The 27,392-nt window shown below is 38.1% G+C and overlaps 1 protein-coding gene and 1 long non-coding RNA gene across 8 annotated transcripts in view; one reads left to right on the plus strand and one right to left on the minus strand.

The window, feature by feature from the left end:
- Positions 1-27,392, plus strand: part of EXOC4 (exocyst complex component 4) — an 870,395-nt gene that overhangs the window by 742,156 nt on the left and 100,847 nt on the right. For all 6 annotated transcript variants that reach the window (XM_054558840.2, XM_054558838.1, XM_054558839.1 and 3 more), the window contains 2 exon segments: positions 17,667-17,808; positions 25,099-25,277. In XM_054558840.2, coding sequence (XP_054414815.1) covers positions 17,667-17,808; positions 25,099-25,277 — 321 coding nt within the window.
- Positions 17,660-27,392, minus strand: part of LOC129060487 (uncharacterized) — an 80,565-nt gene continuing 70,832 nt past the window's right edge. Inside the window, exons 5-7 of one of the 2 annotated variants that reach the window (XR_008527262.2) lie at positions 23,809-23,845; positions 23,393-23,429; positions 17,660-17,832 (exon numbers count right to left, since the gene is read on the minus strand). This is a non-coding gene — a long non-coding RNA (uncharacterized LOC129060487). The remainder of the gene's footprint in view (positions 17,833-23,392; positions 23,430-23,808; positions 23,846-27,392) is intronic. The other variant, XR_008527261.2, reaches the window with a different exon arrangement.

Below are 27,392 nucleotides of genomic sequence, written 5' to 3' on the forward strand. Positions count from 1 at the left end.
GACTCCGTCTTAAAAAAAAAGAAAAAAAAAAACCCGTAAGTTGCCTTCGTTAAAGAACCTAGCTTGGCAGACATCCTTTCCTTGGAAAGGGAGATCCCTGTCATTTCTCAAAATAATGTTAAAAACACTGCTTTATCTCCTCCCACACTGCTCCTCAACATCATGCCTGGCTTTCCTGCCAATCTACCACCTACCTCATGCTTGAAGGCCATCTCTACCACTGAACTGGCGACTGGAGAAAGGCATTCTCCCCTTTTTATATATGAAAAGATAAAATTTGAACCTGCCCTCTGCCTTAATCCCTTTTCTCTCCTGCGTGTTTTCACTGATTTAAACATTGCCAGAATCCTGTGCTGTTCTCATACTTCTATGATTCCTGATTTTAAGTTCAAAATGGCATGATCTTACCCAGTGTATATGTTTAATGGATGAATGTATCATTTTCTTTCTGGCCATTAGCCCCATGAACAACTAGGCCCACAGCTGTCAGATTTCTTGCAAGGTTTTTCGAGGAGTAAGAGGATGAGTCTAGGAATCTCACTCTTCCAGGATCCTCACCAGGGGGTTCAATAATGATCACTTCAATTTGCTGGGCACTTACTATGTGCCGATTATTGTTCTAAATGTTTTATGTGTTTTATATCATTGAATCCTTAAGATGACCCTTTGAGGCTGAAAATGTAGTCACTTCAATGAACAGGTTTAACTATTACCCCAAGGTTATCCAGTTAGTAAGTTGTTGAATCATAATGTAACTACTACTTTCTGGGCCAATCAAAAAGAAACGGTTGTCAATCCAAAAGAAATGTTGTACGTAGGAATTTGGTTCTTACTTAATAGGAGAATACTCATATCCTTTTACTTAGCGAAAGATATTTAGATTTTGAGGTAATATCCTGAAATTGTATAGTCAACTGATAGAGAGATGATTGCTTCTCCATGTAGCTTACTCTCAACTGGCATAAACACAGATTGATTATTAATCTTTCACTTTTTTAAAAATTTATTCTGGAAGTATCTATATGAACTGTTAATTATTCTAGGGATTATATTGCAAAACTGGAATGGATGTGTGAATAGTATTCATGTGTTACTAATGTATAAAGACAGAAATATAGTCATATATTATTAACCTTCACAAAGCATTAGTCAATATGTGTATCACACCACCTCATCAATCAGCCTGCACAGGGACTGTCTGACACCAGAGAGATTAAAGGGGAAGTACTTAACTATTATCTTCACCATGTGCTGAGAAGTGACCACACTTGTCCTCACTGAGTAGAAATTGTCTTAGCAAGATTTACAGCTGCAAAGTCTGTTCCATGTGTCAACGAGTTAATTCTCTATTTTTTACTTCTAACGTGCTTCACAGGAGCCCCCACCAATTACAGAGCTAGTCATGGTGATGATCTGTGTACTTGGTGCAGGGTCAGCTTCTTCTTCCAGATAAATCAGTTGTCCAGATGTTATCCACATGGCAGTCAGAGTGGCCATGGCTTCTAAGATTCTGCCTGTTTTCCTCTGCAGTCTCGATGGCTCTCAGATTTTGCGATCAAATGTGTAAAGCTAGTGTCATTGTTCCAGTGCCCACATAAAACTGTAGATGGAGTGAAAAATTCTGGGTTTTTAATTTACAAGAAAAAACAACCCCATAAAAAAGTGGGCAAAGGACATGAACAGATATTTTTTGAAAGAAGACATACATTCAGGCAACAAGAAAAAAAGCTAAATGTCACTGATCTTTAGAGAAATGCAAATGAAAACCACAATGAGATACCATCTCACACCAGTCAGAATAGCTATTATTAAAAAGTCAAAAAAATAACAAATGCTGGCAAGGTTGTGGAAAAAAGGGAACACTTATACACTCTTGGGGGGAGTGTAAATTAGTTCAACCATTGTGGAAAGCAGGGTGGCAATTCCTCAACGGGCTAAAAACAGAACTACCGTTCTACCCAGCAATCCCATTACTGGGTATATGCCCAAAGGAATATAAATAGTTCTACTATAAAGACATATATATGCATGCAAATGTTGACTGCAGCACTGTTCACAATAGCAAAGACATGGAATCAACCTAAATGCCCATCAGTGGCAGATTGGATAAAGAAAATGTGGTACATATATACTATGGTAGACCATGCAGCCATAAAGAAGAACAAGATCATGTCTTTTGCGAGAACATGGATGGATCTGGAGGCCATTATCTTTAGCAAAGTAATGCAGGAACAGAAAACCAAATACCACACATTCTTACTTATGAGTGGGAGCTAAATGATGAGACCTCATGGACACAGAAGGGAACAACAGACTCTGGGCCCTACTTGAGGGTGAGAGGAGGGAGAGGATCAGAAAAAATAACTATTGGGTATTAGGCCTATGCCTGGGTGACAAAATAATCTGTACAACAAACCCCCGTGATGCAAATTTACCTGTATAACAAACTTGCACATGTACCCCTCAGCCTAAAATAAAGGTTTAAATTAAAAAGATATGGGCAGGGCGTGGTGGCTCACACCTGTAATCCCAGCACTTTGGGAGGCCGAGGTGGGCAGATCACAAGGTCAGGAGATCGAGACCATCCTGGCTAACACAGTGAAACCCTGTCTCTACTAAAAATACAAAAAATTAGCCAGGCGTGGTGGCAGACGCCTGTAGTCCCAGCTACTCGGGAGGCTGAGGCAGGAGAATGGCATGAACCTGGGAGGCAGAGCTTGCAGTGAGCCGAGATCATGCCACTGCACTCCAGCTTGGGCAACAGAGCAGGACTCTGTCTCAAAAAAAAAAAAAAAAAGATACTGGGTTTTTGTTACTTATTCAACACCTTTATTGAGGAGGAGGAGGAATTGCCATGTATTAGCAATTGTGTGTCAAACACTGTTCTAAGCCTTTATATAGTTTATCATTTAATCATCAGAATCCTGTGGGTTAGGTAGGATGATCTTCCTTTCACAGGTGGGGAATCTGTTATAGAGAACTTCTTCCAAATAGTATAATATATGAGAAAATCAGAAATATGAACTCAGGTCAGTCTCCCTCCAAAGGACCACCTTCCTGTTCAGTATACTTGGTACTTACCTGCTGGTTTCAGAAAACACATTATGTGTTAGGGGTACAAAGATAAAAGTGAGATTGCACCTGCTATTGCTTAAGAGGTATGGTAGTCTGTTCTTGCACTTATACTATAAAGAAATACCTGAGACTGAGTAATTTGTAAGAAAACAGGTTTAATTGGCTCATGTTTCTACAGGCTATACAGAAAGGACACTGCTAGCATCTGCTTCTGGGGAGGCCTCAGGAAGTTTCCAGTCATGGCAGAAGGAAAAGGGGAGCAGGTATCACACGTGGCGGGAGCAAGAGGCGGGATATTCACACGCTTTGAACAACCAGATCTTGCGAGAACTCATTCACTATTGTGAGGATGGCACCAAGCCCTAAGGGATCCTCCCTCATGACCCAGACATCTCCCACTAGGCCCCACCTCCAACATTGGGAATTACATTTCAACATGAGGTTTAGAGAGGACACATATCCAAACTATATCAAGAAAGTAATGAGTATTTCAACTTAGATCCAAATTTATGAGTGATGCAGCTGCCTCAGAAAGAAACCCATGAAATAAAGCAACTGGAAAACGTTAAGTTGAAGAGGAACTCCATATGGGACTTCCAATTCAACTTCTTTAGTTCTATTTCTGCTTACTTGCTGTGTCATATTGGGAAGTGTGCTTTATTTCTGTTTGGTTCAGTTTCACCATTTGTAAATGGTCCTAATGTTTCCAATTTACCCAGTGAATAAGCCATTCCCTGAGGCTCTTTGGAAGATTTACATGTACTTAAGCTAGAAGGATCCTATTTGAACACAGAGACAAATGTTACCTCTCTGCCATGTAATATTTTTGCCTCTAAAATTCTGCAAAGCTTAAATTTCTGTCCCTTGTTCATGGAAAATACCTGGTTAAGTATTGGTTAACACTTTTAGATGTTCTTTGATGCAGGGTTTTACAGAAATACAAAAGGCTTACAAAGTCCATGGAAATCTAATACAGCACCACAATACTGCTTTTCAACAGAAGAACAGGAGCTGTTCATTAGCCTCCACTCTCCTACCCACCTTGTTTCTTTTTCATATCCGGCAGGAGCTGAATTGGCCACACCATACGCCTTTTTAGCAAATGATGAGTTTTTTACCAAGCATTAGGGAGGATTATTTGGAATAAAGGAAAAATCAATCTTAATGTTTCTCCCCAGGACTGAAAGACACTGAGGTCTGTACTATCAATCACAAGGTATAAAAATCATGTCTATGCTGGTTTGCACTGTATGCAGATAGGACCCCAAAGCTAAACGTCCTGGGGGACCTGGGGCTTGCTCAGACTTGTTACCATCAAGCACTATTTCCTGAGTAACCAGATGCAGTTTTCTCTCTGCAGAGCTGTGCAGTGTGTAGTGTGTACTCTTGGCTCAGAACTGGCCTCTCATCCTGTGGTAGCCTAAGGGAACGACTATCCATTTCTACTTTGGCTCTTATTTTTGTTTTGCTCATCAGAATGGGCCTTCCATGAATCTCCTTTGTTCTTTCTATATAGTTTGATATTTGGAATAATTCTTCCATTTCAGATGCTCATATCCTTCCTGGAGCTTTAGTTTCTTACCCTGAAACAGAGTAATGTTCCAGGTGAATGAACTATTTGGAAGACATTAAGTTAAAGGCATTGTGAAAATATAATGAAAAAAATGGTTATAAAACTCTTTGATTTGTCCTTAACTTGAAGATAAAATTCAACAAACATTATCAGCAGTCTACTGAGAGTAAGGAAGAGCTATACACTGAGAGATGCCAGGAAGAAGTAGTTATTGTTTTTGTTATCACAGATCTCAATCTACTAGGAATGCTGTGGGCAAATACAGTGCAAGATGAAATGTGCTAAGTCCGTAGGAGAGAGGCAGAGTGTTACCAGGGCTCGAAGGATGGCCCTTAGCTTTGTTGCAGGCACAGTGCAAGGTGCCACATCTCCCATTTGGTCCTCACAACAATTCCCTAAGTTGTGTATTTGAGGAAAATGAGACTGAGAGTTGTTAAGAAATTTGTTCTAGAGATAATAAACAGTGGAAGAATAAATTATATTCCTCTGGGAAGCAGCAGGAAAAAGTATGGTTTCATAGAGATGAAAATGTCTCTTAAGCAGCTGAGTTTGGTTTTTACTCTTTTTTGGGAGGCTCATAATAATATATTCTCAAACGAATGTTGAGACATCTAAGACATTAAGCTGGGCAGTGAATGGAACAGGTATATCTTTTCTTCCCCAAAGAGTTACTGTTTGTAGTTAGGGTAATATAAGATATTTTGGAGGAAGCATTCTAAGAAACACTAAGAAGTTATATTGTCCATAGTCTTATGACCAGTGGTTGGGAGAAGGTGTAACACATGATCATTTAAATAACAAATGGTACCACATAAAAGAAAGTAGGTCTCTGCCTCCTGTACCCAAATGTAAAACGTCCCCTCTGTGAAAGTTCATTATACAAATTGGGTCATTCTTGTCATCCCCAACTAAATCAAACTCAAGAGGCCAGAGGTAAAATCACTCTGTGTATATTACACCTGCTCCAAGAATTAAATTTTCCACAAGCCCAGCTGCTGAAATGGCCTGCTGTAACTCTAAGACCAGTTTTACCTAGTAGCTGCTGAAACAACCTGCTGTGACTCTAAGATTGCTTTTATCTACCACCATCACTCCCAGTCAGAGCTTGACAGCTACCAGAAGTTCCTCTAGGGCCAATGAGCTTTCTTTTAAAACAATATATAGCATTTGTCTTTCTCATAAGACTCCTAACCTTCTCTTTGTTCTTTGGACATGTCACAAACCACCCATTCTCTGTGTATGCCCCAAATTTCAGTTCTTACTTTCCAAATAAAATATTTTAAATTTAGACATTCATCTCTATATTTTGTCTCACTTCAACACCTCCATATTCAGGAAACATTTTTTAAATATAAATATGTTACCAATTATGTGACTAGACCATAGAACAGCACGTATAATTAAGACACCTTCCCCCGATCCTCCAGTTCCCTCATTCTTATCCCTTTTTTCCTTCCTGATGATTTCTTCCACTTTTCTCCATCCCGGTTGTTAATAAATCCCTTTCATCTGCTCTTCTTCTTCTGTAAAAGTGGGCAAAAGAGAGAGAGCAGTGAAAAGGCAGGGAATGATTGCTCCGTTATTGAGATGTAAAAGGATTCATTGGTTGGATGTTGTGCCTCGGAGCACAGGCTTTATTTCCACAGCTGGCTATACACATGTGTATGCATGCATAGGACCTAATCTGACTAATGTGCATTATGTCCCCATCCTTTGCAATCAGAAGGAACAATATCAGTGAGCATGGTGGTTTTCAAAATCAATCAGTTTCGCTATTAATAGTTCAAACCTAAAATTTCTGGGGTCCGTGAAAAGAAGTAGTTATTATTTGGAGGCAGAAGAACTATTGTTTCTGAAATAGGAAGCAAAATGAAGAGAGCTCTCCAAACGTGTTTCTTAGATAAGGCCCATCCTTATGTAGAAACATAGCAAAAGAACTTAAAGCTAGAATATAGATGGTTTGGAAGATGGGAAAGAACAAGTAAATACATGAATTGCTAATAGTGGCAGAAGCCAAGTACTGTTGGGAAAAGAATAGTAGCTTTGGAAAACGGGACTCAGGAAAAGAGTGATCAAAAATAGTTACCATGAAATTTTAGTTTGGCATAATGATTTAGTTCAAGAAGAAAGGACATCTCTATTCCAAGAAAGTTCAAATCAAATGTTAATAAGATGGTACTTACTTTAGCATGTGAAGCTCACCCTGTGTTCCAAAAACCAGTAGGCTTCATAAATAAATAATTTATTTCTTAAACACGTACTTAGTGCCTACAGTGTACAAAGCACTGGGGTAAGGAAAGATTAGTTTGTATAGGTTTGCAAATAATTCAAGGCAATAAATAAAATGTAGGGACAGTAGTACAGAGAAATTATGAAGACTGGGGGTAGAATTAGCTTGCATTAAAACTCCAGCTTGGAACTGGAGTATTATGATGCTGACACTCAAATGTGACCCCGGTGTTAGGCTTGATAGCAGCATATCCCTTAGGCATTTAAGGAGAGGAAAGAAGTTAGATGGAGGGGCTCCTGTCACTGTCCCCATTGACTTTGTAGGCTTCGTGAATTCTTAATATCACAGACCTAATGAGCATTCCTATTTTTATTTTTTTTTAAGTATTTAGTTTTGTCCAGGCAACAAGATCAAAGGATTTCAGAGTTGTCTTAAGACCTAGTAACATATTGCTGTAGGAGTTAGGAAGGTACTATTAATAGTTTTCTAAATAGGAAAACTGAAGATTAAAAATTCAATATTTTGGGGCTGGGCAAGGTTCCTCACGCCTGTAATCCCAGCACTTTGGGAAGCTGAGGTGAGAAAATCATTTGAGTCCAAGAGTTTGAGACCAGCCTAGGCAACGTAGCGAGACCTTTTCTGTACAAAAGAATTAAAAAATTAGCCAGGCATGGTGGTGCTCACCTGGAATCCCAGCTGCTTGGGAGATGAGGTGGGAGGATTGCTGTCTTAGAAAGAAAGAAAAAGAGAAAGAAAAGAAGGAAGGGAGAAAAGAGATGGAAGGAGGGAAGGAATGAAGGAAGGAGAGAAAGAAAGCAGGGAAGCGGGGAGGGAGAGAGGAAGGAAGAAGAAAGGAAAGAACTTATTTTATCCCAAGTTAGAGTAGAAAACTGTGTGGTGTCTTTCACCTCTGTACAAATAGGAAGAGGATTCGGAAATCATTATTATACCAAAATTTGATCTTCTAAAATGTTTTCAATGAGAAAATCTCATGGGATCATTCTTCACTGTCTTTTTCTATCTTCTAGAAAGTTTGAATTCACAGTGTTAACCTTTCCTTTCCTGCCGAGATAACCATCTTTCCCTTTTCAATTTCTTACTTTTCTGACAGCTGATACCAGTCTAAGCTAATATTGTAACAATTTTAGATGATATTGCAGATGCACAAGGACATCCTCATATGAATCAATTAAAGAAGTCACAGTAAGTTGCCATTGAAAGTGTGGCAGCTGCATCCTTGAAAGCAGATGCTCTTCTGGGTCTGAATGAGTCCAATTTTAACTAATTTTAAGACCTAAACAGATTTCAGTCTGGTTAATATTAGGATGTGGAACCACTTGAGACATCCTAATGTCCTAGTCTGATTACTTCTCCATGACAGTTTGTATGTTGGCTTTCCTTGAGAGATGCTAGGTACTTAATGCCAGGCATTTTTATGTCAATCGTGAAGAGAGACCCCAAGTCGTGGCTGCAGCAAAGTGCACTGACAACTCATGAAATTAAAGTGGCTTCTAACAGCAGCATGATTTATAGGGAAAGAACTTGGGGTATAGGGATTCACCAGAATTGCTTTAAACTATATTTCTGTTAGATTCCTGAATCCCCAGAAACCAGCTATAATGAACTACTTCCCCATCCCTACTCTCTAGATTATACTCAGAAAACTAAGGAGAAAGTTAAAGTTGTAAATGGCAAGTTGCTTCTTCTTTTTTCTGATCTTTCTTTAACAATCTGTTATTATGTTCTTTGTCATATTGCATTGGTCAGTTTAATTAAAAAGGCATTGATTGAGCTTCTGTAATGCCTCTAGTTATCTGCTGGCCTTGAATGGGGGAAAATATATATAATACATAATTCTTTCACTGAAGTAATTAATGATCCAGAAGGGAGACATAGTTAATGGAGAATTGAGAGGGGTGAGGGAACATCTAGAAGAGCGACTGACCCTTCCTGGGAAATCAGAAAAGACTTTCTGAGCCAGAGAAGGCATGAATAGTTTTGAAAGAGGAATAAGAGCCATCAAAGGTGTAGAATCATGAGACAGCATGATATGTTTAGGAAATTTGCTTTAAAAGGGTGGTAAATCAAAGGGCCCAGGGTTGGAGAGGGGATACGCTGAAGAGATAAAAGAAAGTGGTAAGAGATGAAGAAAATCTGGAGGGTTGGACAGAAATAAAAAATCTTGGAAAGCCTTACTAAGGAGCTTAGACTTGATCATCTAAGCAGTGGGAAACATTGATGTTATTTATACAAGAAATTAACATAGTCAAATTTGTGTTTTGGGTAAATAACTTATCTAACTCATATTTAATTAGATAAAAGGGGGCCAGGTAAGAAGCAGAGATACCAGTCAGGAAACTATTGCAGTAGTCCATGGCAGAGATGGGGTCCAAACCAAGAAAGTAGCAGTAGATACAGAAAAGAAAAAATAAATATTAAGAAAATATTTGTAAATAAAATTGGTACAAATTAGTCTTTGCTAGAGAGAGTCAAAAATTACACTCATGTTGCAGCTTGGATTCCCAGATTGATGTATCACCTATGAAAAGAGAATTCAGGATAGAGAACAGATGCTAAAGAAAGTTAATGAGTTTAGTTTTGAACACATTGCATTTGAGATGCCTATGGGATATACAGGTAGCAATATTTTGCAAGTCATTAATGAAATAAGGTTTAGGAGCCATCATTTCATGGATAGTAGTGTAAACAATGAAAAGGGACGAGCTCACTCAGAACATATTGGCAAGTAAGGAAGACCACTAGAGGAAAAAGTCCCCAGAAACACCAGCATTGTGGATGGACTAAAGGAAGGGGATTCAGTGAAGGAAACCATGGAAGAAATGCCAGAGAGAGAAAACAGCACCCAGAAGAGTATGCCATATAAGCCAAAAGAAGATGATTTCAAGAAGTAAAGGGCCAGTGAATTCAGAGATAGCAGAGAGCCTGCATGAGATGAGGACTGAAGAGCAGCCAGTAGATTTGGCAATTACAGTATCATTGATGGCTATTACCAGAAAAGTTTCTAATAAAAAGGTGAGGGCAGAGTCAGATTGTGGCACACTGAAGAGTTAATAGGAGGTGGGACTGGAGAAAGTCAGTGTTGAGATTCTTTTGAAGTCTTTGTTGAGGACTAATAGGGAGCAGGTAGGACAAAGGGCCTGAGGAGAACAGCGTGAATTTGGAAAAGTTGCTGAGAAAGGGAAGGAGCTAGCCAAGCACCAGGGAAAGGATTGACAAGTGGTACTGAAAGCTTTTTTTGAAATTAAAATCCAGAACATTTTAGTGGCAACAATTTATACATTTTTGTTTTTTTAAATTAATATATTATAGCTGTACATATTTGGGGGGTACATGTGATATTTTGATAAATGTATACAATGGGTAATGATCAAATCAGGGTAACTGGGATATCCGTCACCTCAAACATTTATCTTTTCTTTATATTGAGAACATTACAATTCTCTTCCATCTATTATGAAGTATACAAGAAATTATTGTTAAGTATAATTACCCTATGGTACTATCACATACTAGAACTTATTTCTTCTAAGTGTATTTTTGTGCCCAATAACTAAGTTTCCCCTCCCCCCCACCCCTTTTTATTTCTCAGCCTCTGGTAATCACCATTCAGCCTCCATGAAATTTCCTGTTCAGGTCCCACATTTGAGTGAGAATGTGTGATATTTGTCTTTCTGTGCTAGCTTCTTTCACTTAACCTGATTACCTTCAGTTCCATCCATGTTGCTCGAATGACAGGATTTTATTCTTTTTGTTTGTTTGTTTTCAAGATGGAGTCTCACTCTGTAGCCCAGGCTGGAGTGCAGTGGCGCAATCTCGGCTCACTGTAACCTCTGCCTCCCAGGTCCGGGTTCAAGCAATTCTCCTGCCTTAGCCTCCCGAGTAGCTAGGATTACAGTCACATGCCACCATGCCCAGCTAATTTTTGTATTTTTAGTACAGACAGAGTTTCACCATGTTGGCCAGGCTGGTCTTGAACTCCTGACCTCGTGATCCACCCGCCTTGGCCTCCTGAAGCGCTAGGATTACAGGCATGAGCCACCCTGCCCCACCAGGATTTTATTCTTTTTATGGGTGAATAATATTCCATTGTGTATATCTACCACATTTTCTTCCTCCATTCATTAATTGGTGGATATTTTGGCTGGTTCCCTGTTTTGGCTGTGGTGAATAGTGCTGCAGCAAACATGGGAGTGCAGATATCTCTTTGATATACTGATTTCCTCTCTCTTGGATATACCCAGCAGTGAGATTGCTGGCTCATATAGTAGTACTATTTTTAGTTTTTGAGGAAACTGCATGCTGTTTTCCGTAATGGTTGTACTAATTTACATTCCCACCAACAATGTATGAGCATTCTTCCTTCTCCACATCCTCACCAGCATTTGTTTTGTCTTTTTTATAATAGTCATTCTCACTGGTGTGAGATGATGCCCCATTGTGGTTTTTATTTGCAGTTCCCTAATGATTAGTGATGTTAAGCATTTTTTTCATATACCTGTTGGCCATTTGTATGTCTTCTTTTGAGAAATGTCTATTCAGATCTTTTGCCCATTTTTATAATCAGATTATTTGTTTTTGTTTTTTGTTTTTTGTTTTTGCTATTGAGTTGTTTGAGTCCCTTATATATTCTGGTTATTAATCCCTTGCCAGGTATATAGTTTGAAAATAATTTTGTTTCATTATATACGTTGTCTCTTCACTTTGTTGATTGTTTCCTTTGCTTTATAGAAGCTTTTTTGGCTTGGCGTAATCCCATTTGTTTATTTTTGCTTTTGTTGCCTGTGCTTTTGCGGTCTTACCCAAAAATCTTTGCCCAAATCAATGTCCTGTAGCATTTCCCTAATGCTTTTTTCTAGTAGTTTCATAGTTTTTAGGTCTTACATTTAAATCTTTAATCCATTTTCAGTTGATTTTTTTAATAAGTTAAAAAATGAGCATCTAGTTTCATTCTTCGGCATACAGATAGCCAGTTTTCCCAGTGCCATTTATTAAAGAAACTGTCCTTTCCTCAATGGGTGTTCTTGGTGCCTTTGTCAAAATGAATTGGCCGTTAAGTGTGTGAGTTTATTTCTGGGTTCTCTATTCTGTTCCATTGGTCTATGTGTCTGTTTTTTATGCCAATACCATGCTGTTTGGGTTACCATAGCTTTGTAGTACAATTTGAAATCAAAGTAGTGTGATACCTTCAGCTTTCTTGTTTTTGCTCAGGATTGCTTTAACTATTCTGAGTCATTTGTGTTCCATTTGAATTTTAGGATTCTTTTTTCTATTCTGTGAAGAATGTCATTGGTATTTTGATAGAGATTGCATTGAATCTGTAGGTTGCTTTTGGTACTATAGATATTTCAATAATATTAATTATTATTTCAATCCAGGAGTGTGGATATCTTTCCATTTTGTGTGTGTGTCTTCAATTTATTTCATCAGTGTTTTATAATTTTCCTTGTAGATTTCTTTTACTTTGATTAAATTTATTCCTAGGTTTTTCTTACTGTAAATTGGATTTTTTTCTTGATTTCTTTGGTGGATTGATTGATGTTAGCATCTAGAAATATTACTGGATTTTTGTTTTGTTTTGTTTTGTTTTGTTTTTTTGATACAGGGTCTAGCGCTGTTGCCTAGGCTAGAATGCAGTGATGCAGTCTCGGCTCACTGCAACCTCTGCCTCCCAGGCTCAAGTGATCCTCCCGCCTCAGCCTCCTGAGTAGCTGAGATTACAGGCACTCGTCACCATGCCCGGATAATTTTTGTATTTTTAATAAAGACAGGGTTTCACTATGTTGGCCAGGTTGGTCTCTAACGCCTGGTCTCAAGTGATCTGCCCGCCTTGGTCTCCCAAAGTGCTGGGATTACAGGCAAGGGCCACCGTGCCTGGCCTGATTTTTGTATGTGGATTTTGTATCCTGCAACTGTATTAAATTCATTTACCAGTCCTAAGAGTTTTGGGGTGGAGTCTTTAGGATTTTCTAGATATAAGATCATGTCATCTGCAAACAAGGATAATTTGATTTCTTCCTTTCTAGCTTGGATGCCGTTTCTTTCTTTATCTTACCTAATTGCTCTGGCTAGGATTCCAGTACTATGTTGAATAAAAGTGGTGAAAGTGGGCATCCTTGTCTTATTCCAGAACTTAGTGTAAGACTTTCAATTTTTCCCCATTCAGTATATTAGCTATGGGCCTGTCATAGATGGCCTTTATCATGTCAAGTTATGTTCCTTCTATACCCAGTTTCTTGAGAGTTTTGATCATGAAGGGATGTTGAATTTTATCAAGAACTTTTTCTGGCATCTATTGAAATGATCATATGATTTTTGTCCTTTATTCTGTTGATGTGATGTATCACATTTATTGATTTACATATGTTGAACCATCTTTTCATCCCTGGGATGAATCCCACTTGATCACAGTGAATGACATTTTTAATGTGTTGTCAAATTCTATTTGCTAGCACTTTGTTGAGGATTTTTGCATTTATATTCATCAGGGATATTGGCCTGTAGTTTTCTTTTTTATTGTTTTGCTTTGTCTAGTTTTGGTATCAGTGAACAATATGTTCTTTTGTTTTCCTGTCAAATGATGAGTTGTAGAATTGACTCAATGTTACATGAGTTTTAGGACAATTATAGTGAAAGAAAAGTATTCAAGGGAGTTGAGGTTTATGGTCAAAGAGTAGCTCAGGGAATCAACCATGCAATCCATGCTGAGGGTCCTAAGAGGGACTTTGTCTACCAAGAGAAAATGAGGGGATTACAGCATTAAAGTTATAATGGAAATGAGGTTGGGAGAGAGTTGAAAGAAGAAAAGTTTTTGATCTGAGAATATGATATTAGAATTTAAAATTTCAGAGGCTGAAAACAGGATTTAACTCGGCAGCAAGTTATTAATATATATTTTTAATTTGCAATGATTTAAAGAGGTGTTTGTTTTTCTAATATAGCAAAAAGTCTGAAGTCAAACAGTTGCTTCTTTTGGCCAATGGTCCAACAATACTTAGTCCAGCACCTCTCTGATTCTTGGTCTTTTCCTCTTAATAGCAAGATGATGCAACTTCAGATACCTCAATCAAATCAGAAAAGGGGGGAAAGTGGGAGCAAGTGGCCCCAGCCTCAATTCTCCTTTTATCAGGAAAAACAAAAGACTTCCCAAAAGCCACAAAAGACTCTACTTAGGGGGTCAGTGGACAGACTATGATACACAGCCACCTCTAGCAACAAATAGGGCTGAGAATACAAATATTTAGCTTTCCAGAGTCTGTAGTGGAGTGAGCAAGGGAGAGAATGGAACTGGAAGTAACTGCTGGTTCACCAAAAAGGCAGTGTCTGCTGCAAAGACCAATGTTCAGCTTCCTTTTATGGAACAATGTTTATGTAGTACAGAAAGCCACAATCATCCTACCACAAACAGCGACTTAAAGATGCATGATTTATGATGTTCCCCTCCTTGTGTCCATGTGTTCTCATTGTTCAACTCCCACTTATGAGTGAGAATATGCAGTGTTTGGTTTTATGTTGCTGTGTTAGTTTGCTGAGGATGATGGTTTCCAGCTTCATCGATGTCCCTGCAGAGGACATGAACTCATTCTTTTTTATGGCTGCATAGTATTCCATGGCGTATATGCACCATGCCTGTCGGGGGAAGGAGGGCAAGGGGAGAGAGAGCATTAAGACAAGTACCTAATGCTTGTGAGGCTTAAAATCTAGATGATGGGTTGATAGGTGCAGCAAACCACAATGGCGCATGAATAACTATGAAACAAACTTGCACATTCAGCACATGTATCCCAGAACTTAAAGTAAGCTAAAATAAAAATAAAAGATGGCATGCTTCATGCAGTGGTCACAGGAGGAACAGAGATACTAAGAATGATCTGATGTCATCCATCCCTAGTATTAGAAAAACAGCTCAAAGTGCATGTCTTCATAAAGCGATGAAGCACTTATATATTTAAAGTCCAATACGCGTGGGCTCTGCTGATATGAAGGGTAATACTATAGATAAATATACAACAATGTAGCCTTTAAAAGGGTATGTACAAGATTGTGTGTGTGTGTGTGTGTGTGTGTGTGTGTTTCTAGTAATCTCATACCTTAACTGTAACCTCCCAAGCAGATTGTGTTAGCATTGCTTTTTTATAGATTTTCATTTGACATTGAAGAGCTAGTTAAGTGCTTTTGTGGTGTCTTAGATTGCCAAGCTTAGTATTTCTTTGCTCAGTATATTCTTTCTTGTTAAGAAAACTTTTTAAGTTTCAGTAAGCCCTGAGGAGTCCACAAACTGACTTTCTAGTAGAGCTCTGGTCATAATTTTTCATGTTGCTTTAATAAAATGTTATCTTTTTGCCATAGATTATGGTCAAGTGAAATATACAGTGTGCTGTTACCTGAGACTACTTTTTACCTCACTCATTCTAAGTTTTACCTCAGCAGCTAATCTTGCCATAGACTTACTCAACTTAGATTTTTTTTTTAATTTGTAATTTGACAGTGGTCAATTGCCACATGATAAAATAATGTATTTATAAAATAGGAAATGGGAATTTTTTTAAGTTTCTTGGCGGGATTTATCCAGAATGCCTTTGATGGAATTTGGTCTATTAGTATAGCTTTGGACCTCAGACTAGGAGTGAGACTTCAAAGTCCAATTTCTGCCTCTTCTCATTGATACATAGATAACTGTCCATGCTATAGTCACTATCACCCAATAGAGGAATTGAAGGGCTGAAAAGCCCTAAAATGTTTTGAAATATTATAGTTGTATAGTTGCTTTCCTCTAGCCTGTTCCATGAAAATATTGCAAAAGCAGTGATCTTGTCTTGGCGATCAAACAACATGATTAATGCTAACGTTAGAGAGGAGATGCAATGTCATACATCTAGGCTCCAGCAGATCAAGTTAGTAAACATCTAGGATGATACTAAGGCTGGCAATAATTTAAAATCTACATTGCTACGTTCCCTTCCTCGTCACCCATCAGTTCCCTTGAACAACATTCTTTTTTTTTATGTTTGCCACGTTATTTTAATTTATTAGAGTCTGGTTCCACAGAGGAGAACTTAGCCTTACATGTTAGAAGCCTGGATTGTCTCTCCAAGCCCTTTTCTGGACTTAGCAAAGTTTAAGAGTGGATACAGTGCTGAAAGGTCGTAAGTGTAGACACTACACAATACAGCAAGACGTTGGCTCTCTACCCTATAAGGTGAATGACTTTCTGAGTTAGTGATGCCTCACCAATTCCCATGTTCCCTAAGTCCAGAGAGCGTCTTTCTTCCAAAGGACTCTGAAAAAGAGAAGGATGTTCATACAGAAAAGCAAAACATATCAGAAATTAAATAAAGATGGATGGAATTATTTTGTAAGTATATTGTTGCTGTAATTAAGCTGAAGACCTAACCTGGACAAATCACTTGCTAAAGAATAATAATAATTGCTTACGTTTCTTGCTTATATTAAGTTTTATATGTTGTCATTCTAAGTGTTTTGCCTACTTTAATTCATTTAATCCCATGATATAGATACTATTACCCTCAGTTTACAAAATAAAATAATAAGGCAGAAAAAATTTAACTAACTAGCTCTTGGTCACATAAAGTAAATGTTGGAGGTGGGACTTAAGGCCAAACTTTGAGGCTCTAGAGAGCTAAGAAAACTTTTGAATGAGATTACCAAATTATTGTTGGTTGGTAATCTTTGAGAAATCATGAGGAAATGCGGATACAATAGAAGTTTAGAGATAAACAAATTAGTTTTTTATTTTTGTTCAGCATTTTTTTGAAGAAAATATCTAAGTGGTGCTAAATATTTTAATAAATTGTTTTGGAAATATATAGAAGGTAGCTTTATCAAATTTTCCAAAAAGACCTTAGGGCTTTTAGTTGGCCATAAGCTATATATGCGTTGAAGTGGAATACAGCACACTACCACTTCCACCTCCCAGAATTTAGGGAGGTGTAAAGCATCATGGCATCTAGAAAAAGGGAATTGATCATTCTCTCTAGACTGGTCAGCCCCTTCTGTAGTATTTATTCTGTTTTGTCCTGAGTTCTACATTTCAAGGGAAATAGAGAAAAATTGGAATGTTTTGGTAGATAAATTTTGAGAATTATAAAATAATTTAATTCAATCATTAGAAGAATGGGTGAAGAACTGTGGACATTCCGCCTAGAAAAGGGAAGACTTCAAGGAAGCCAAAAGAGGTATCTTCAATACTTGTAGTACTGACTCATGTGTGAAGGATTACAAAGTTAGGTAAAATTAGAGCCAATGATTAGAAGTTAATGAAGGCAGATATTGGCTTGATGTAAGATGGTCAAATCTTTCGGAGATGGAACAGGCTGCCTTGAAAGGTATTGAGTTTCCTTTCGCCAGCATTTGTGTAAGTGTACAGCCAGAATGTGGACAGCCACTTGAAGGTGCACAGAAGATGGAGGCACAGACCAGATGGTTGGGCCACATGACAGTGAAGGCCTCTTCCAACTCTGAGGTTCTGTTTCTGTAGGTTGGTGCAAAAGTAATTATGGCTTTTGCCATTGAAAGTAATACTTTTGCACCAACCTAAATATTATTATATGAATTGATTCAAGATAAGCCACTGCACTTCTATGTGTAATCAAATATAGAAATAGTCTATCATGTCTTGGACTTCTAATGCTGCCAACACTAGTGTTAACCAAACTAGTAAAAACAAGATGAACAGCAAAATAATACATCATTTCAGAAAAATCTGTAGGCATCTAATGAAATGATTGGTGTTTTATCCTTACCTTTCAGTGCTTTCTCCTGCTCAAGACAGCCACACGAACATGGATCTCCCCCCAGTGTCAGAGCAGATCATGCAGACTCTCAGTGAACTTGCCAGATCGTTCCAGGATATGGCTGACCGCTGCTTGCTGGTCTTACATCTGGAAGTGAGGTATGATACAGCCAAGCCCAGGACCTTGCAATTTGAATGCACTGCAGTTCATAAATCACTTGCTTATTTCCAGGGAATATCACCATAATTTCTGGCTCATATTATTGATGTTATCCCTTTTTACACTGAAAGTGATTTTTAGCTATATTCAGTGATTATTTGAGCGCACAGTATATTGTGAGTGTGGTGATTCAGAGCTGGCATGATCTATGAAATCAGGTCACCTAGATTGGAATGTCACTATCAACTGGCTAGGTGATCTTAGGTCAGTTAATTAACTCTACAAACCACAGTTTCCTTATTTTAAAAATGGAAATGGTAGTTTCTAACTTATAGAGATTTTATAAATGAAATAATAATTAGCACAATGTCAGCCACAAAGTAAGTGCTCAAAATATGGTAGCTTTGCTATTGTGGTGACTTTATTGTGATTGATATTTTTACTAAAGTGCTCTGCTAGTCAAGAAGGGAGTCACATTTGAAAAAGTAGAGGGAAACAGGTAAAAGAATTATACTAATATATTTTAGTTAACCCAGTATATCCAAAACAGCATTTCAATAGGCAGTCAACGGAAGTGATTAAAGTATTCAGCATTTTCTTTTGCACTGAGCTTTTGAAATCTGCACATTTTATACTTACAGCACATCACAATTTGGACTGGCCACATTTTAAGTGCTTGGTAGCTACATGTGCCCAGTACTAGCATAGTGGGCAGTTGCCAAGAGTGGCTGGGGCTGACTAGGAATGGGATTTTTTTCTTTAAGATAAAATGGTCAGAAGAAATGTTACAAAGTAACAAGAATGATCGGTCTGTACAAAGACCTGGAGGAAGAGAGTTTCAGACAGAGGGAGGCACACTTACAAAGGTCCTGAGACAAAACCAAGCTTGGCAGTTTTAAGAGCAGAGAGGAGGCTGATATGCTTGTAGGCTGATGAACAAGCTGGGTGGGGAGGTCTGAAAGAGTAAGGCACAGGAGACAAGCTGGAGCCCAATCCTGTGGAGTCATGAAGCCTGACACATTACAGGGTCTTACAGACCAAGTGAATCATTCAGATGTCATAGAAGCCATGGAAGGGTTTTAAGAAAGGGAGAGATATCAATTAATTAACATTTTTTAAAGGTCACTCTGGCTGTTGTATGGAAAAGGGATTGCAGGGAAAAATACAAATGGAAGCAGGGTGACCAGTTGAAAACAACTCTGAGCATCAAAGTGACAGAGGTGGAGGTATGAGAAGCGTAGGATTTGGGACGTGTGCTGAAGATAGAGCTAATGAAGTTTGTTGATAGATTGTATTGGACACAGGGGCTGGTGCAATGAGAGGAAAGACTCAAGGAAAACCACTAGTTTGGGGCCAGAGCAACTGTGTGCCATTAACTGAGGGGAGAAACACTGAGGGAGGAGAAAGGTTGAAGAGAAGGGTGGAAATCAAGTATGCCATTTGGAGATGTTCAGTTTGAGATGCTTATTGAACAACTAGGTAGCAATGTCAAAACATCAGGATCAGAAAGTGCATGGTGTGGTAATACATTCTATTCTATATTGCTTTGGAACATGATTAACATTGATAGAATATTTTTCTTTTCATTTGAAGTCTTTACTAGATTTAGGTTTTAAAAATGTAAATAGGACTTTGTTTGATAGGTGACCCTTGGGAATATGTTTGGACTCCAGTTAGAACTTGGATTTCTTTCCAGGGTGACTCGTTGTGTGTGCTACTTGCTTTTTATCCTTCGTTACCATATCCCAGTGAGTTACTTCCTTATTGCTTGTGAGAGCCTTGTGAGTGGAACAAGAGAAGTAACATTGCAGATTTAGAATCTGTGTTACGTGGCATTATTCCTGATGTTATTTCTCACATTAAGCTGTCCAGAAATAAAGCTCTCTCTGTATATTTTCTGATTTGTTTTACAATAATTTTCATATTTGGTATCTCTTTATTTACAGGTGGACAGAGAAATAAATCAGGTGTTTTCTATGAATAAATACTTGCAATAGATGGAAGGAAATGAAAAATACCAAGTAATATTCTAATGCCGCTGTTACTGAGTTACAAAGGAAAACAAGGGAATACCAAATTAGTTATTATCACAACTCCTGGAATTTATACTATTGATTGTGTGCTTATACATATTCTACATTCAGAATTGTTTACTTATGTGTAGTTAATTCCAAGTGGGATATTTGCAATACATTTGAATAAGATCTTTTAAATCCTTAACCCCTATTCTGCCCTTTTGATACATCTTGGCAATACTCTTCTTAATACTGAACATGCTTTAGTCATTAATTTACAAGAAACTATACAGTGCTACCAGTTGCCATATCTTCTTCAACATTAGTCTAAAAACAGAAAAATGTCATTTTTAAGAATGAATATCAAAAAAGACTGAATTTTAGAGCCCTGGATGTAGAATTATCTTTCCTTGAATTTAACTCAAAACACGAAACATGGGATTTTTTTAAATTAAATTTCCTCACTTCCTCATATAACATGGTTCCAACGCTCATGTTACTTTCTTATGAGTATGCTCCATTTCGTCTTTGTTCCTTTTAAAGTAAGGTATATACAACTAGCAGAATACACCACATAAGGCTCGGATAGTGAATGTAGACACACTTACTCTATCCTGGTCACGTTAACAAATTTTTTTTCAGTTTGCACAGTGATGATACAAAATGAAAAAGACAGATTTCATGCCACTCTAGTATAATAACGCTAGAATAGAGATGTCTGCTAAGTGCTCTGGGGGCGTGACTGTGGAAGAGACCCCCGAGCAGCTCTTCCAGGTGTGGCTTGTTCATTGTGATGGCTGGCCCTGAAACCTAATATCCTGCTGTATATAAGGTGCTCAGTAAAAATGTGATTAAGAATTAGTTGGTTTGAAACCAAACCCAGATAAAGTAAGTGCTACTTTACAAAACAAAACCTGTTGTCTTTAAAGAAAATGAATTGGTTTGCAGTTTCTGTTTTTACACAGTAGTCCACTGGTAAGTCCACTACATTATCTTAAGAGGTACAGAGGCTGCGTGGTCAACATCATTCTCATCAACTAATGTTTGTTTTGTTCCCATCCTGCTGTAAAAAAAGAATTAGAACGTAGGCCCGGTTGTCCAGGAGCTGGTGTGGTGAAAAAGTGGCTGATTAGCTCCTGTCTCTGGCACTTTTAGCCAAGAAACCACTGTAATAGTACGGATAGAAGAAAAAAATTCATGGAAAAAAGTAATGGGATATGCTAGCAAAAAGTCCAGAACAACTTCAGATGCCAAAAATTGGTCTTGTTCCCCAACATAGCTTTATATCCATAACCCATATTTTTCTTTGACATTGTTAAAATTCAAACCAAAAACTGTTCTCAAATCCAGCACAGTCTGTGTTGAAGGATCCATCTAAGGAGTGTTTGACATTTTACCTGTGTCATTGTAGGTCACATTTTAACCACCAAGCAGCCCCTTTCCACAGTTTGAAGCATAAAGCAAATGATACCCCCAAGAGATGAAAGACATGGTGAGCCCATTAAAAACTACTGAGGTTTGTTTTTTCTATTTGAACTTTAGAAGAAGAAAATTAAGTTGCCATTTGAGTCCAAGATGCCAAGAATGTCACCTTTATCAGCTGATTTTTCTCACCATCAGGAGGGCTCTAAGTAGGTTCAACAGCAACTGCCTATCACTGTTGGGATCCTAAGTGTGCACTCTCTGAAAATCATCCACCCCACTGTGTAATCAGCAGTGTTTGCAGAATACATTAATGTCAAAGTCATATTAAGGTCAGCAACAACAGGCCAGAATTTAAATTTAAAAAAATACTTTATTTGAATTTGGCATTCACTGATAACTATTTTAATTTCTTTTTTTTTTTTAATCTCTAATCACTTGGGAAGAAGATAATACCTTAAAGAAAGGTTATATGTCTTCTCTCCCAATAACTTCAAGATCTCATAAGCTCTCACCTCCAATTCATAAGAATTTCCTAACTAGTCACTCTACTTCCAGTTGCTTCCATTCTCTGCTATTAATCCACTTGTGTACTGTGCCAGAGTGATCTTGCCAAAGCTCAGGTCTGATTATATTATTCACCTCTTAAAATCCCCCTAAGGATCCCTGTGGCTTCTAGGATAAAGGCTTGATTCCCTACATGGCCTTCAGAGCCTGGGCTGACCTGGCCCGTGCCCATCTCCCCAAGCTCGTGGCGTGCCTGTAATGTGGGATCTGTGTACAGCAGAAAAGAACTGCTCACCAGTCCTCAGAACATCCTGCATTTATAGTCTCATGCTATTTTACATGGTCTTCTCATTGCCTGAAGTCATAATGTCTGTCATTTACTTTAAAAATACTTTAGCATAGATGCTTTAATTTTATTTTCAACAAAGTGCTACTTCATTTAAATTTCAGCCACAGTAGCAATCAGTGCCCTAGTCATGAATCCCATTCCAGAGTTGGTAAACTTTCATTCTGTCAGAAAGATCACATTCCAGAGGAGGATATAACCAGTGCCATTACTGGTATTCTTACCAAATTATACATTTGTGCCAATTAGTACTTGAATATCAAAATGAGTTTTTAATGGTGAAATTAGTCATTAGTTAATTAGCAACTGTTAAGATGAGCATCTATCAGTAAAAATGAGCAGTAGTCAAGATATTTGGATTCTCTTGGATGAACTGCTTATAAGAATATAACACATCCCATATAAAACTTAGCTTAAAATGGATCATTCAACTAAATTTAAAATCTAAAACTCTAAAACTTCTAGAAGAAAACATAGGAAAAAAATTTTATGATCTTTTTTAGGCAAAGACTTCTGAAATATGACACTAAAAGTACCATCCAAAAATAAAAAGTTATAAATTGAACTTCATCAAAATTAAAACCATTTTTGGTAGACGTTGTCAAGATTAAAATACAAGCCAAAGACCAGGAGAAAATATTTGCAAAATGCATATCTGAAAAAGGACTTGTATCCAGAATATATAATGAACTCTCAAAACTTAATAATAAGAAAACAAAAAACCCAATTTTTAAAACTGGGCAAATGATTTGAACAGATATTTCATCAAAGATATATGTGCAGAAAATAAGCACATGAGAATATGCTCAACATCATTAGTCATTAGGAAAATGCAAATTTAAACCACAGTGAGATACTGCTCTACATCTATTAGGATGACCAAAAATTTTTATTTAAAACTGACAACACCAAGTACTGATGAGGATGTGGAACAACTGGAACTTTTGTATACTGCCAGTAAGAAAGCAAAATGGCACAGCCCCTTTGGAAAGCAATTTGGTAATTTCTTACAAAAGTAAACATACACTTACCATATGATCCAGCAATCTCACTTCTAGGTATTTATCCAAGAGAAATAAATGCAAAGTTATACACACACAAAAATGTGTACATGAAGTAGCTTTATCCACAACCACCTAAACCTAAGAATCTAAACGTCAATGGGTGAATAGATAATCTGTGGGATATCCAATTCAGTGGAAGCCTACCCAGCAATAAAAAGTAATGAACAACATAGATGAATCTCAAATGCTTTGTGCTAAGTGAAAAAGCCAAACTCAAAAGCCTACATACCGTATGATTCCATCTATATGGCATCCTGGAAAGACAACTGTAGGGGCAGAAAAATAGATCAGTGGTTGCCAAAGGTTTGGGAGTTGAGTAGGGATTGACTGCAGAGGGACACAGGGAATTTTGGAGGAGATGTTTGTGTTCTATAATTTGGTTCTGATGGTGGTTATACGATTGTACATGTTTGTTAAAACTAATACAACTGTACACTAAAAGGGGGGAGTTATACTGTTTGTAAATTATTTCTCTATAAACCTGACTATAAGTAAAGAAAGATGACAGGCAAAGCGTGGTCACATCATTAGAGATAATAATGCCCAAGGCTTTTGCAGCCATTCATTTAGGAATATTTCTTATTACTTGATGCCAACTGTAAAGGTAACAGAATGTAGACCCTGGATTATGTCATCATTTCTTACCTCCGGTGAACCTTCCATGCAAGGTCAGACAGAGCACCTAAAACGACAGAGTTAGGACTAGACTGGGCTTACGGAACAGCCTGTTTGAACTCTGCCTGCCAAGGGATACTGTTGGTTTGGGATTTTTTTTTTTTCTGCTAGGGTGGGGGATTCAAAATAAATACCTGCATGTAGGGCAGAATTTGGACTGAAACACTTTGATTACAACTTTAAAAGGCTGTGGCAGTGTAGCAAATCCATACCCACCTCAGACTTCTTCAGCAGCTACTAATATCTGCCAAAAAGAACCTGAGAATTGTGTGTGACCAGACTGACACAGGCCATTTTCACATAGAAGTGCCCTCCTTCCTCAAGCTGTCAGATATGTTCTGTGAGACTCAAGCATCACCTTCTGTCAGGACCCTTTCCTGATACCCCGTGGCACATTTCCATGGTACGTGGATGGGTGTGCTTGGAGTGAGATGCTGTTCTCTTTTAGTCATTTTTTTCTTAATCTGCCCCACTAGGTTATGGGTCTTTAGGGATACAAACTGTCTTATATTTCCAGGGCTTAGCACAATTTCTTACAAATTCATAGAGGTTCCATACGTAATTTAGTTAGCTAATAAATTATTGTTAGTAAATATAAGACTAGTGATGACAGCCAGTACTTACTATGCACGCCATTTGTGCCAGACACTGCTATACTTAACACTTTATATGTAGTAGTTACTCACAGCACCCTATGAGACAGGTGTTGTTTTCACCCCCATTTCATGGATAAGGAAACTGAGGGATAGAGAGATAAAGTAACTTGCCTAAAGTCATACAGCTGGTGATTGAAGCCAAAGTAGTCTCCTTATACTTTTAAGATCTATAAACTCTGCCTCTCATCTTCATTGTAACAATATCTGTTGAAAATTACAATGCTTTTCACAGTATGCCTACAACCCTGGCATTGAAGAGAATTTTATAGCTCCTTACCAACACTGTATGGATTAAACAAGCAATGATCATAGCAGCCAGCTTGCCCCAGATCACTCAGTTGTTCTATAGAATAACTAAGATGGCTTTCTGGTTAAAAGAGGGGAGGGTGTTCACATTAAAACGTACAAGGCCACAGCTGCTTCATATTAAGTGTAGAGCATAGTGTCTGGCACAAATAGGGTACACAGTAAGTGTTGGCTCTCATGGCTAGTCTTACATTTATTAATGATAATGTATTAGTTATTTTGGTGCTCTGTCCCAAGATCATTGCCCTCCCTGGAAAAATTTATTATTAACTGCTCTCCCCATCTCTCTCTTTTTCAGGGTTCACTGTTTCCACTATCTCATCCCTCTTGCAAAGGAGGGGAACTATGCCATTGTGGCTAATGTGGAAAGTATGGATTATGACCCCCTGGTGGTCAAGCTCAACAAAGATATCAGCGCCATTGAAGAGGCCATGAGCGCCAGCCTTCAGCAGCACAAGTTCCAGTATATCTTCGAAGGTCAGACCCTGCTTCTGTCTCTCGGAGTTTGGGAGGAAGAAAGGATGAAGGTTTTCCTGATTTTCTGTATTACTGAAGTTCAAGACTTGTAGAAAAGAGTTGTTTGTTTGCTTGTTTGAACTAAATCTGCAATACCTAGCCTCTTTGTGTATGACTAGGTAGACAACAATATGGCCGCCATCTGCTCCTGGTTGATAAGGAGATTCAATCCAAGATAAGGCAGATGGCTGCCTCCCTGACATGCCACTCATGAGATTTGAGAGAATGTGCAGACTGGGCCACAAATTAACTCAAGAGGAGCTTATAAAAGAAAAAGAAAACACACATACACAATGAGGAGAGAATCCTGAAAGATCACTCATTGGCTAAAATTATCACTGGAACGGGAAGTTTTCTCACAGAATGTTATAATCATCTGGAAAGAACAGAAGCCTCTGATTAGCAGCAATTTTTAGGAAGGATGTGTCCATAAATGCCTCCAAGGGGCAGGCAAGGAAGGGTGTGAGAGACAGGAAGTGCCATCTAAAGACATTACCCTTCACAATTTTGAAAAAATGTGATGGCACCCAAATAATTTTTCATGGTGAATTTCACCCAGAGGACCCCTGTTAGGACTCCACATTATGTTCCCTTTGTCCATGTTTTGGTTTGTTTGTATGAAAACTTGTATCTGTGTTCTCTCACAGAATATTTAAAACAACTAAGAAGGTACATTGTCCAAAGGATTGTGGCAAACTGACAATACATGGCCAATGTTTGCTTTATGAAAGTTATATTCCAGCAAACTTGGACCCCCCAAAATCCAATCCTTAAATGTATGTGGAGTTATAAAGAGATGTGTTCTGTTGGGGTATGTCTCTCAAAGACTTTAGCCAAAAAGTGTAAGTGATTGAAGGGTTAGCTGTCAGTTAACCCCATGGCACTATGAGTTTGGTGGCATGTGTAATATTCTGCAGCTTTAAGCTGCAGTGCCTACCTGAGAATTCACTTTTCTGTTATTACTCCGAGTTTCCTCTTTGCTCTTGACTGTGGCTCTTCCCAGCCCCTGCATATCAATATTTGTTTTATTCCTATTACAAAATGCATTTGATATATTTATTATATTATTATTTCTTATTCTCTACAAACAGCATACCCCTTCATTGCCCAGACTTGCAGACCATGTTATATTGTGGCAGAAAAAAAAACTGTACCTAAAGTTACGGACTTGAGAGAATGACACCAAAACTTGGCCTGAGGAGATTTTTCATATAAATAAGTTGTCTAGCTTTAAATGTAGAATCTGCGGTTGTGTTTTTCCTTGAATAAAAACTTTTCTTCACATTCAAATTGTAGCACATACAAGTTTGTGGTCTTGAAGCAATGTTGTGTGAGTGTAGCTGAAGCAAGACCTGAATGCATCTCCTCCCTCATTTCTGCTTTCACCTTAATCAAGGGAAAACTCATTTTGAAGACATGGGGAGCCATCGACCTAAAGATAAGCCCTGCACTCTGATCTAAACCTCAGAGTCTTGGGGAAGGGACTAGACTTCAGAACAGGAGAACAACCAATAGCAAATGGTTTGCGACTAGTCAGACCAGCTTTACAGTTCCAAGGAAAATGTCCTGCTAGCATCCAAGAATAAGAAAGAAGGAAGAAACGTTTACTGAATTCCATTTAGAATTAAAATCCAGCTTTTAAAAATAGTAACCCATATGTGCCTCACGTTGTTCTGAACCAGCGTTTCTCAACTTAATTACATGGGATATCCTGAGGAGGACTTGTTAGTTGGCTGATGTCCTGAGCTGCCCTTTGCTAAATTTCGCAGACCATAAGACCACCCTCCAGACCTAAGAACAAACCACTTAGGGGGGCCCCAAAATGTCCACAGGTGTCTCACGGGAAGCCAACAGTTAATGTATGATCTGCTTTTCCTTCACCCTTTTTTCTAATTACGTTTTATACACCCATTGCCGTTGTTAAGGTGTATTAGCATTATTGCCAATTACCCAATTTCTTATTGATTTATTTCTTACTTGGCAGTGTTGAAATATATTAACATTATTGCCAATGCCCAGTGTCATATTGATTTTATTTATGTAGCTTCCCAATCAACTTTTGAGCCCAAAGTGTCC

This window comes from Pongo abelii, chromosome 6 (assembly GCF_028885655.2).
Source record: "Pongo abelii isolate AG06213 chromosome 6, NHGRI_mPonAbe1-v2.0_pri, whole genome shotgun sequence".
Lineage (NCBI taxonomy): Eukaryota > Metazoa > Chordata > Mammalia > Primates > Hominidae > Pongo > Pongo abelii.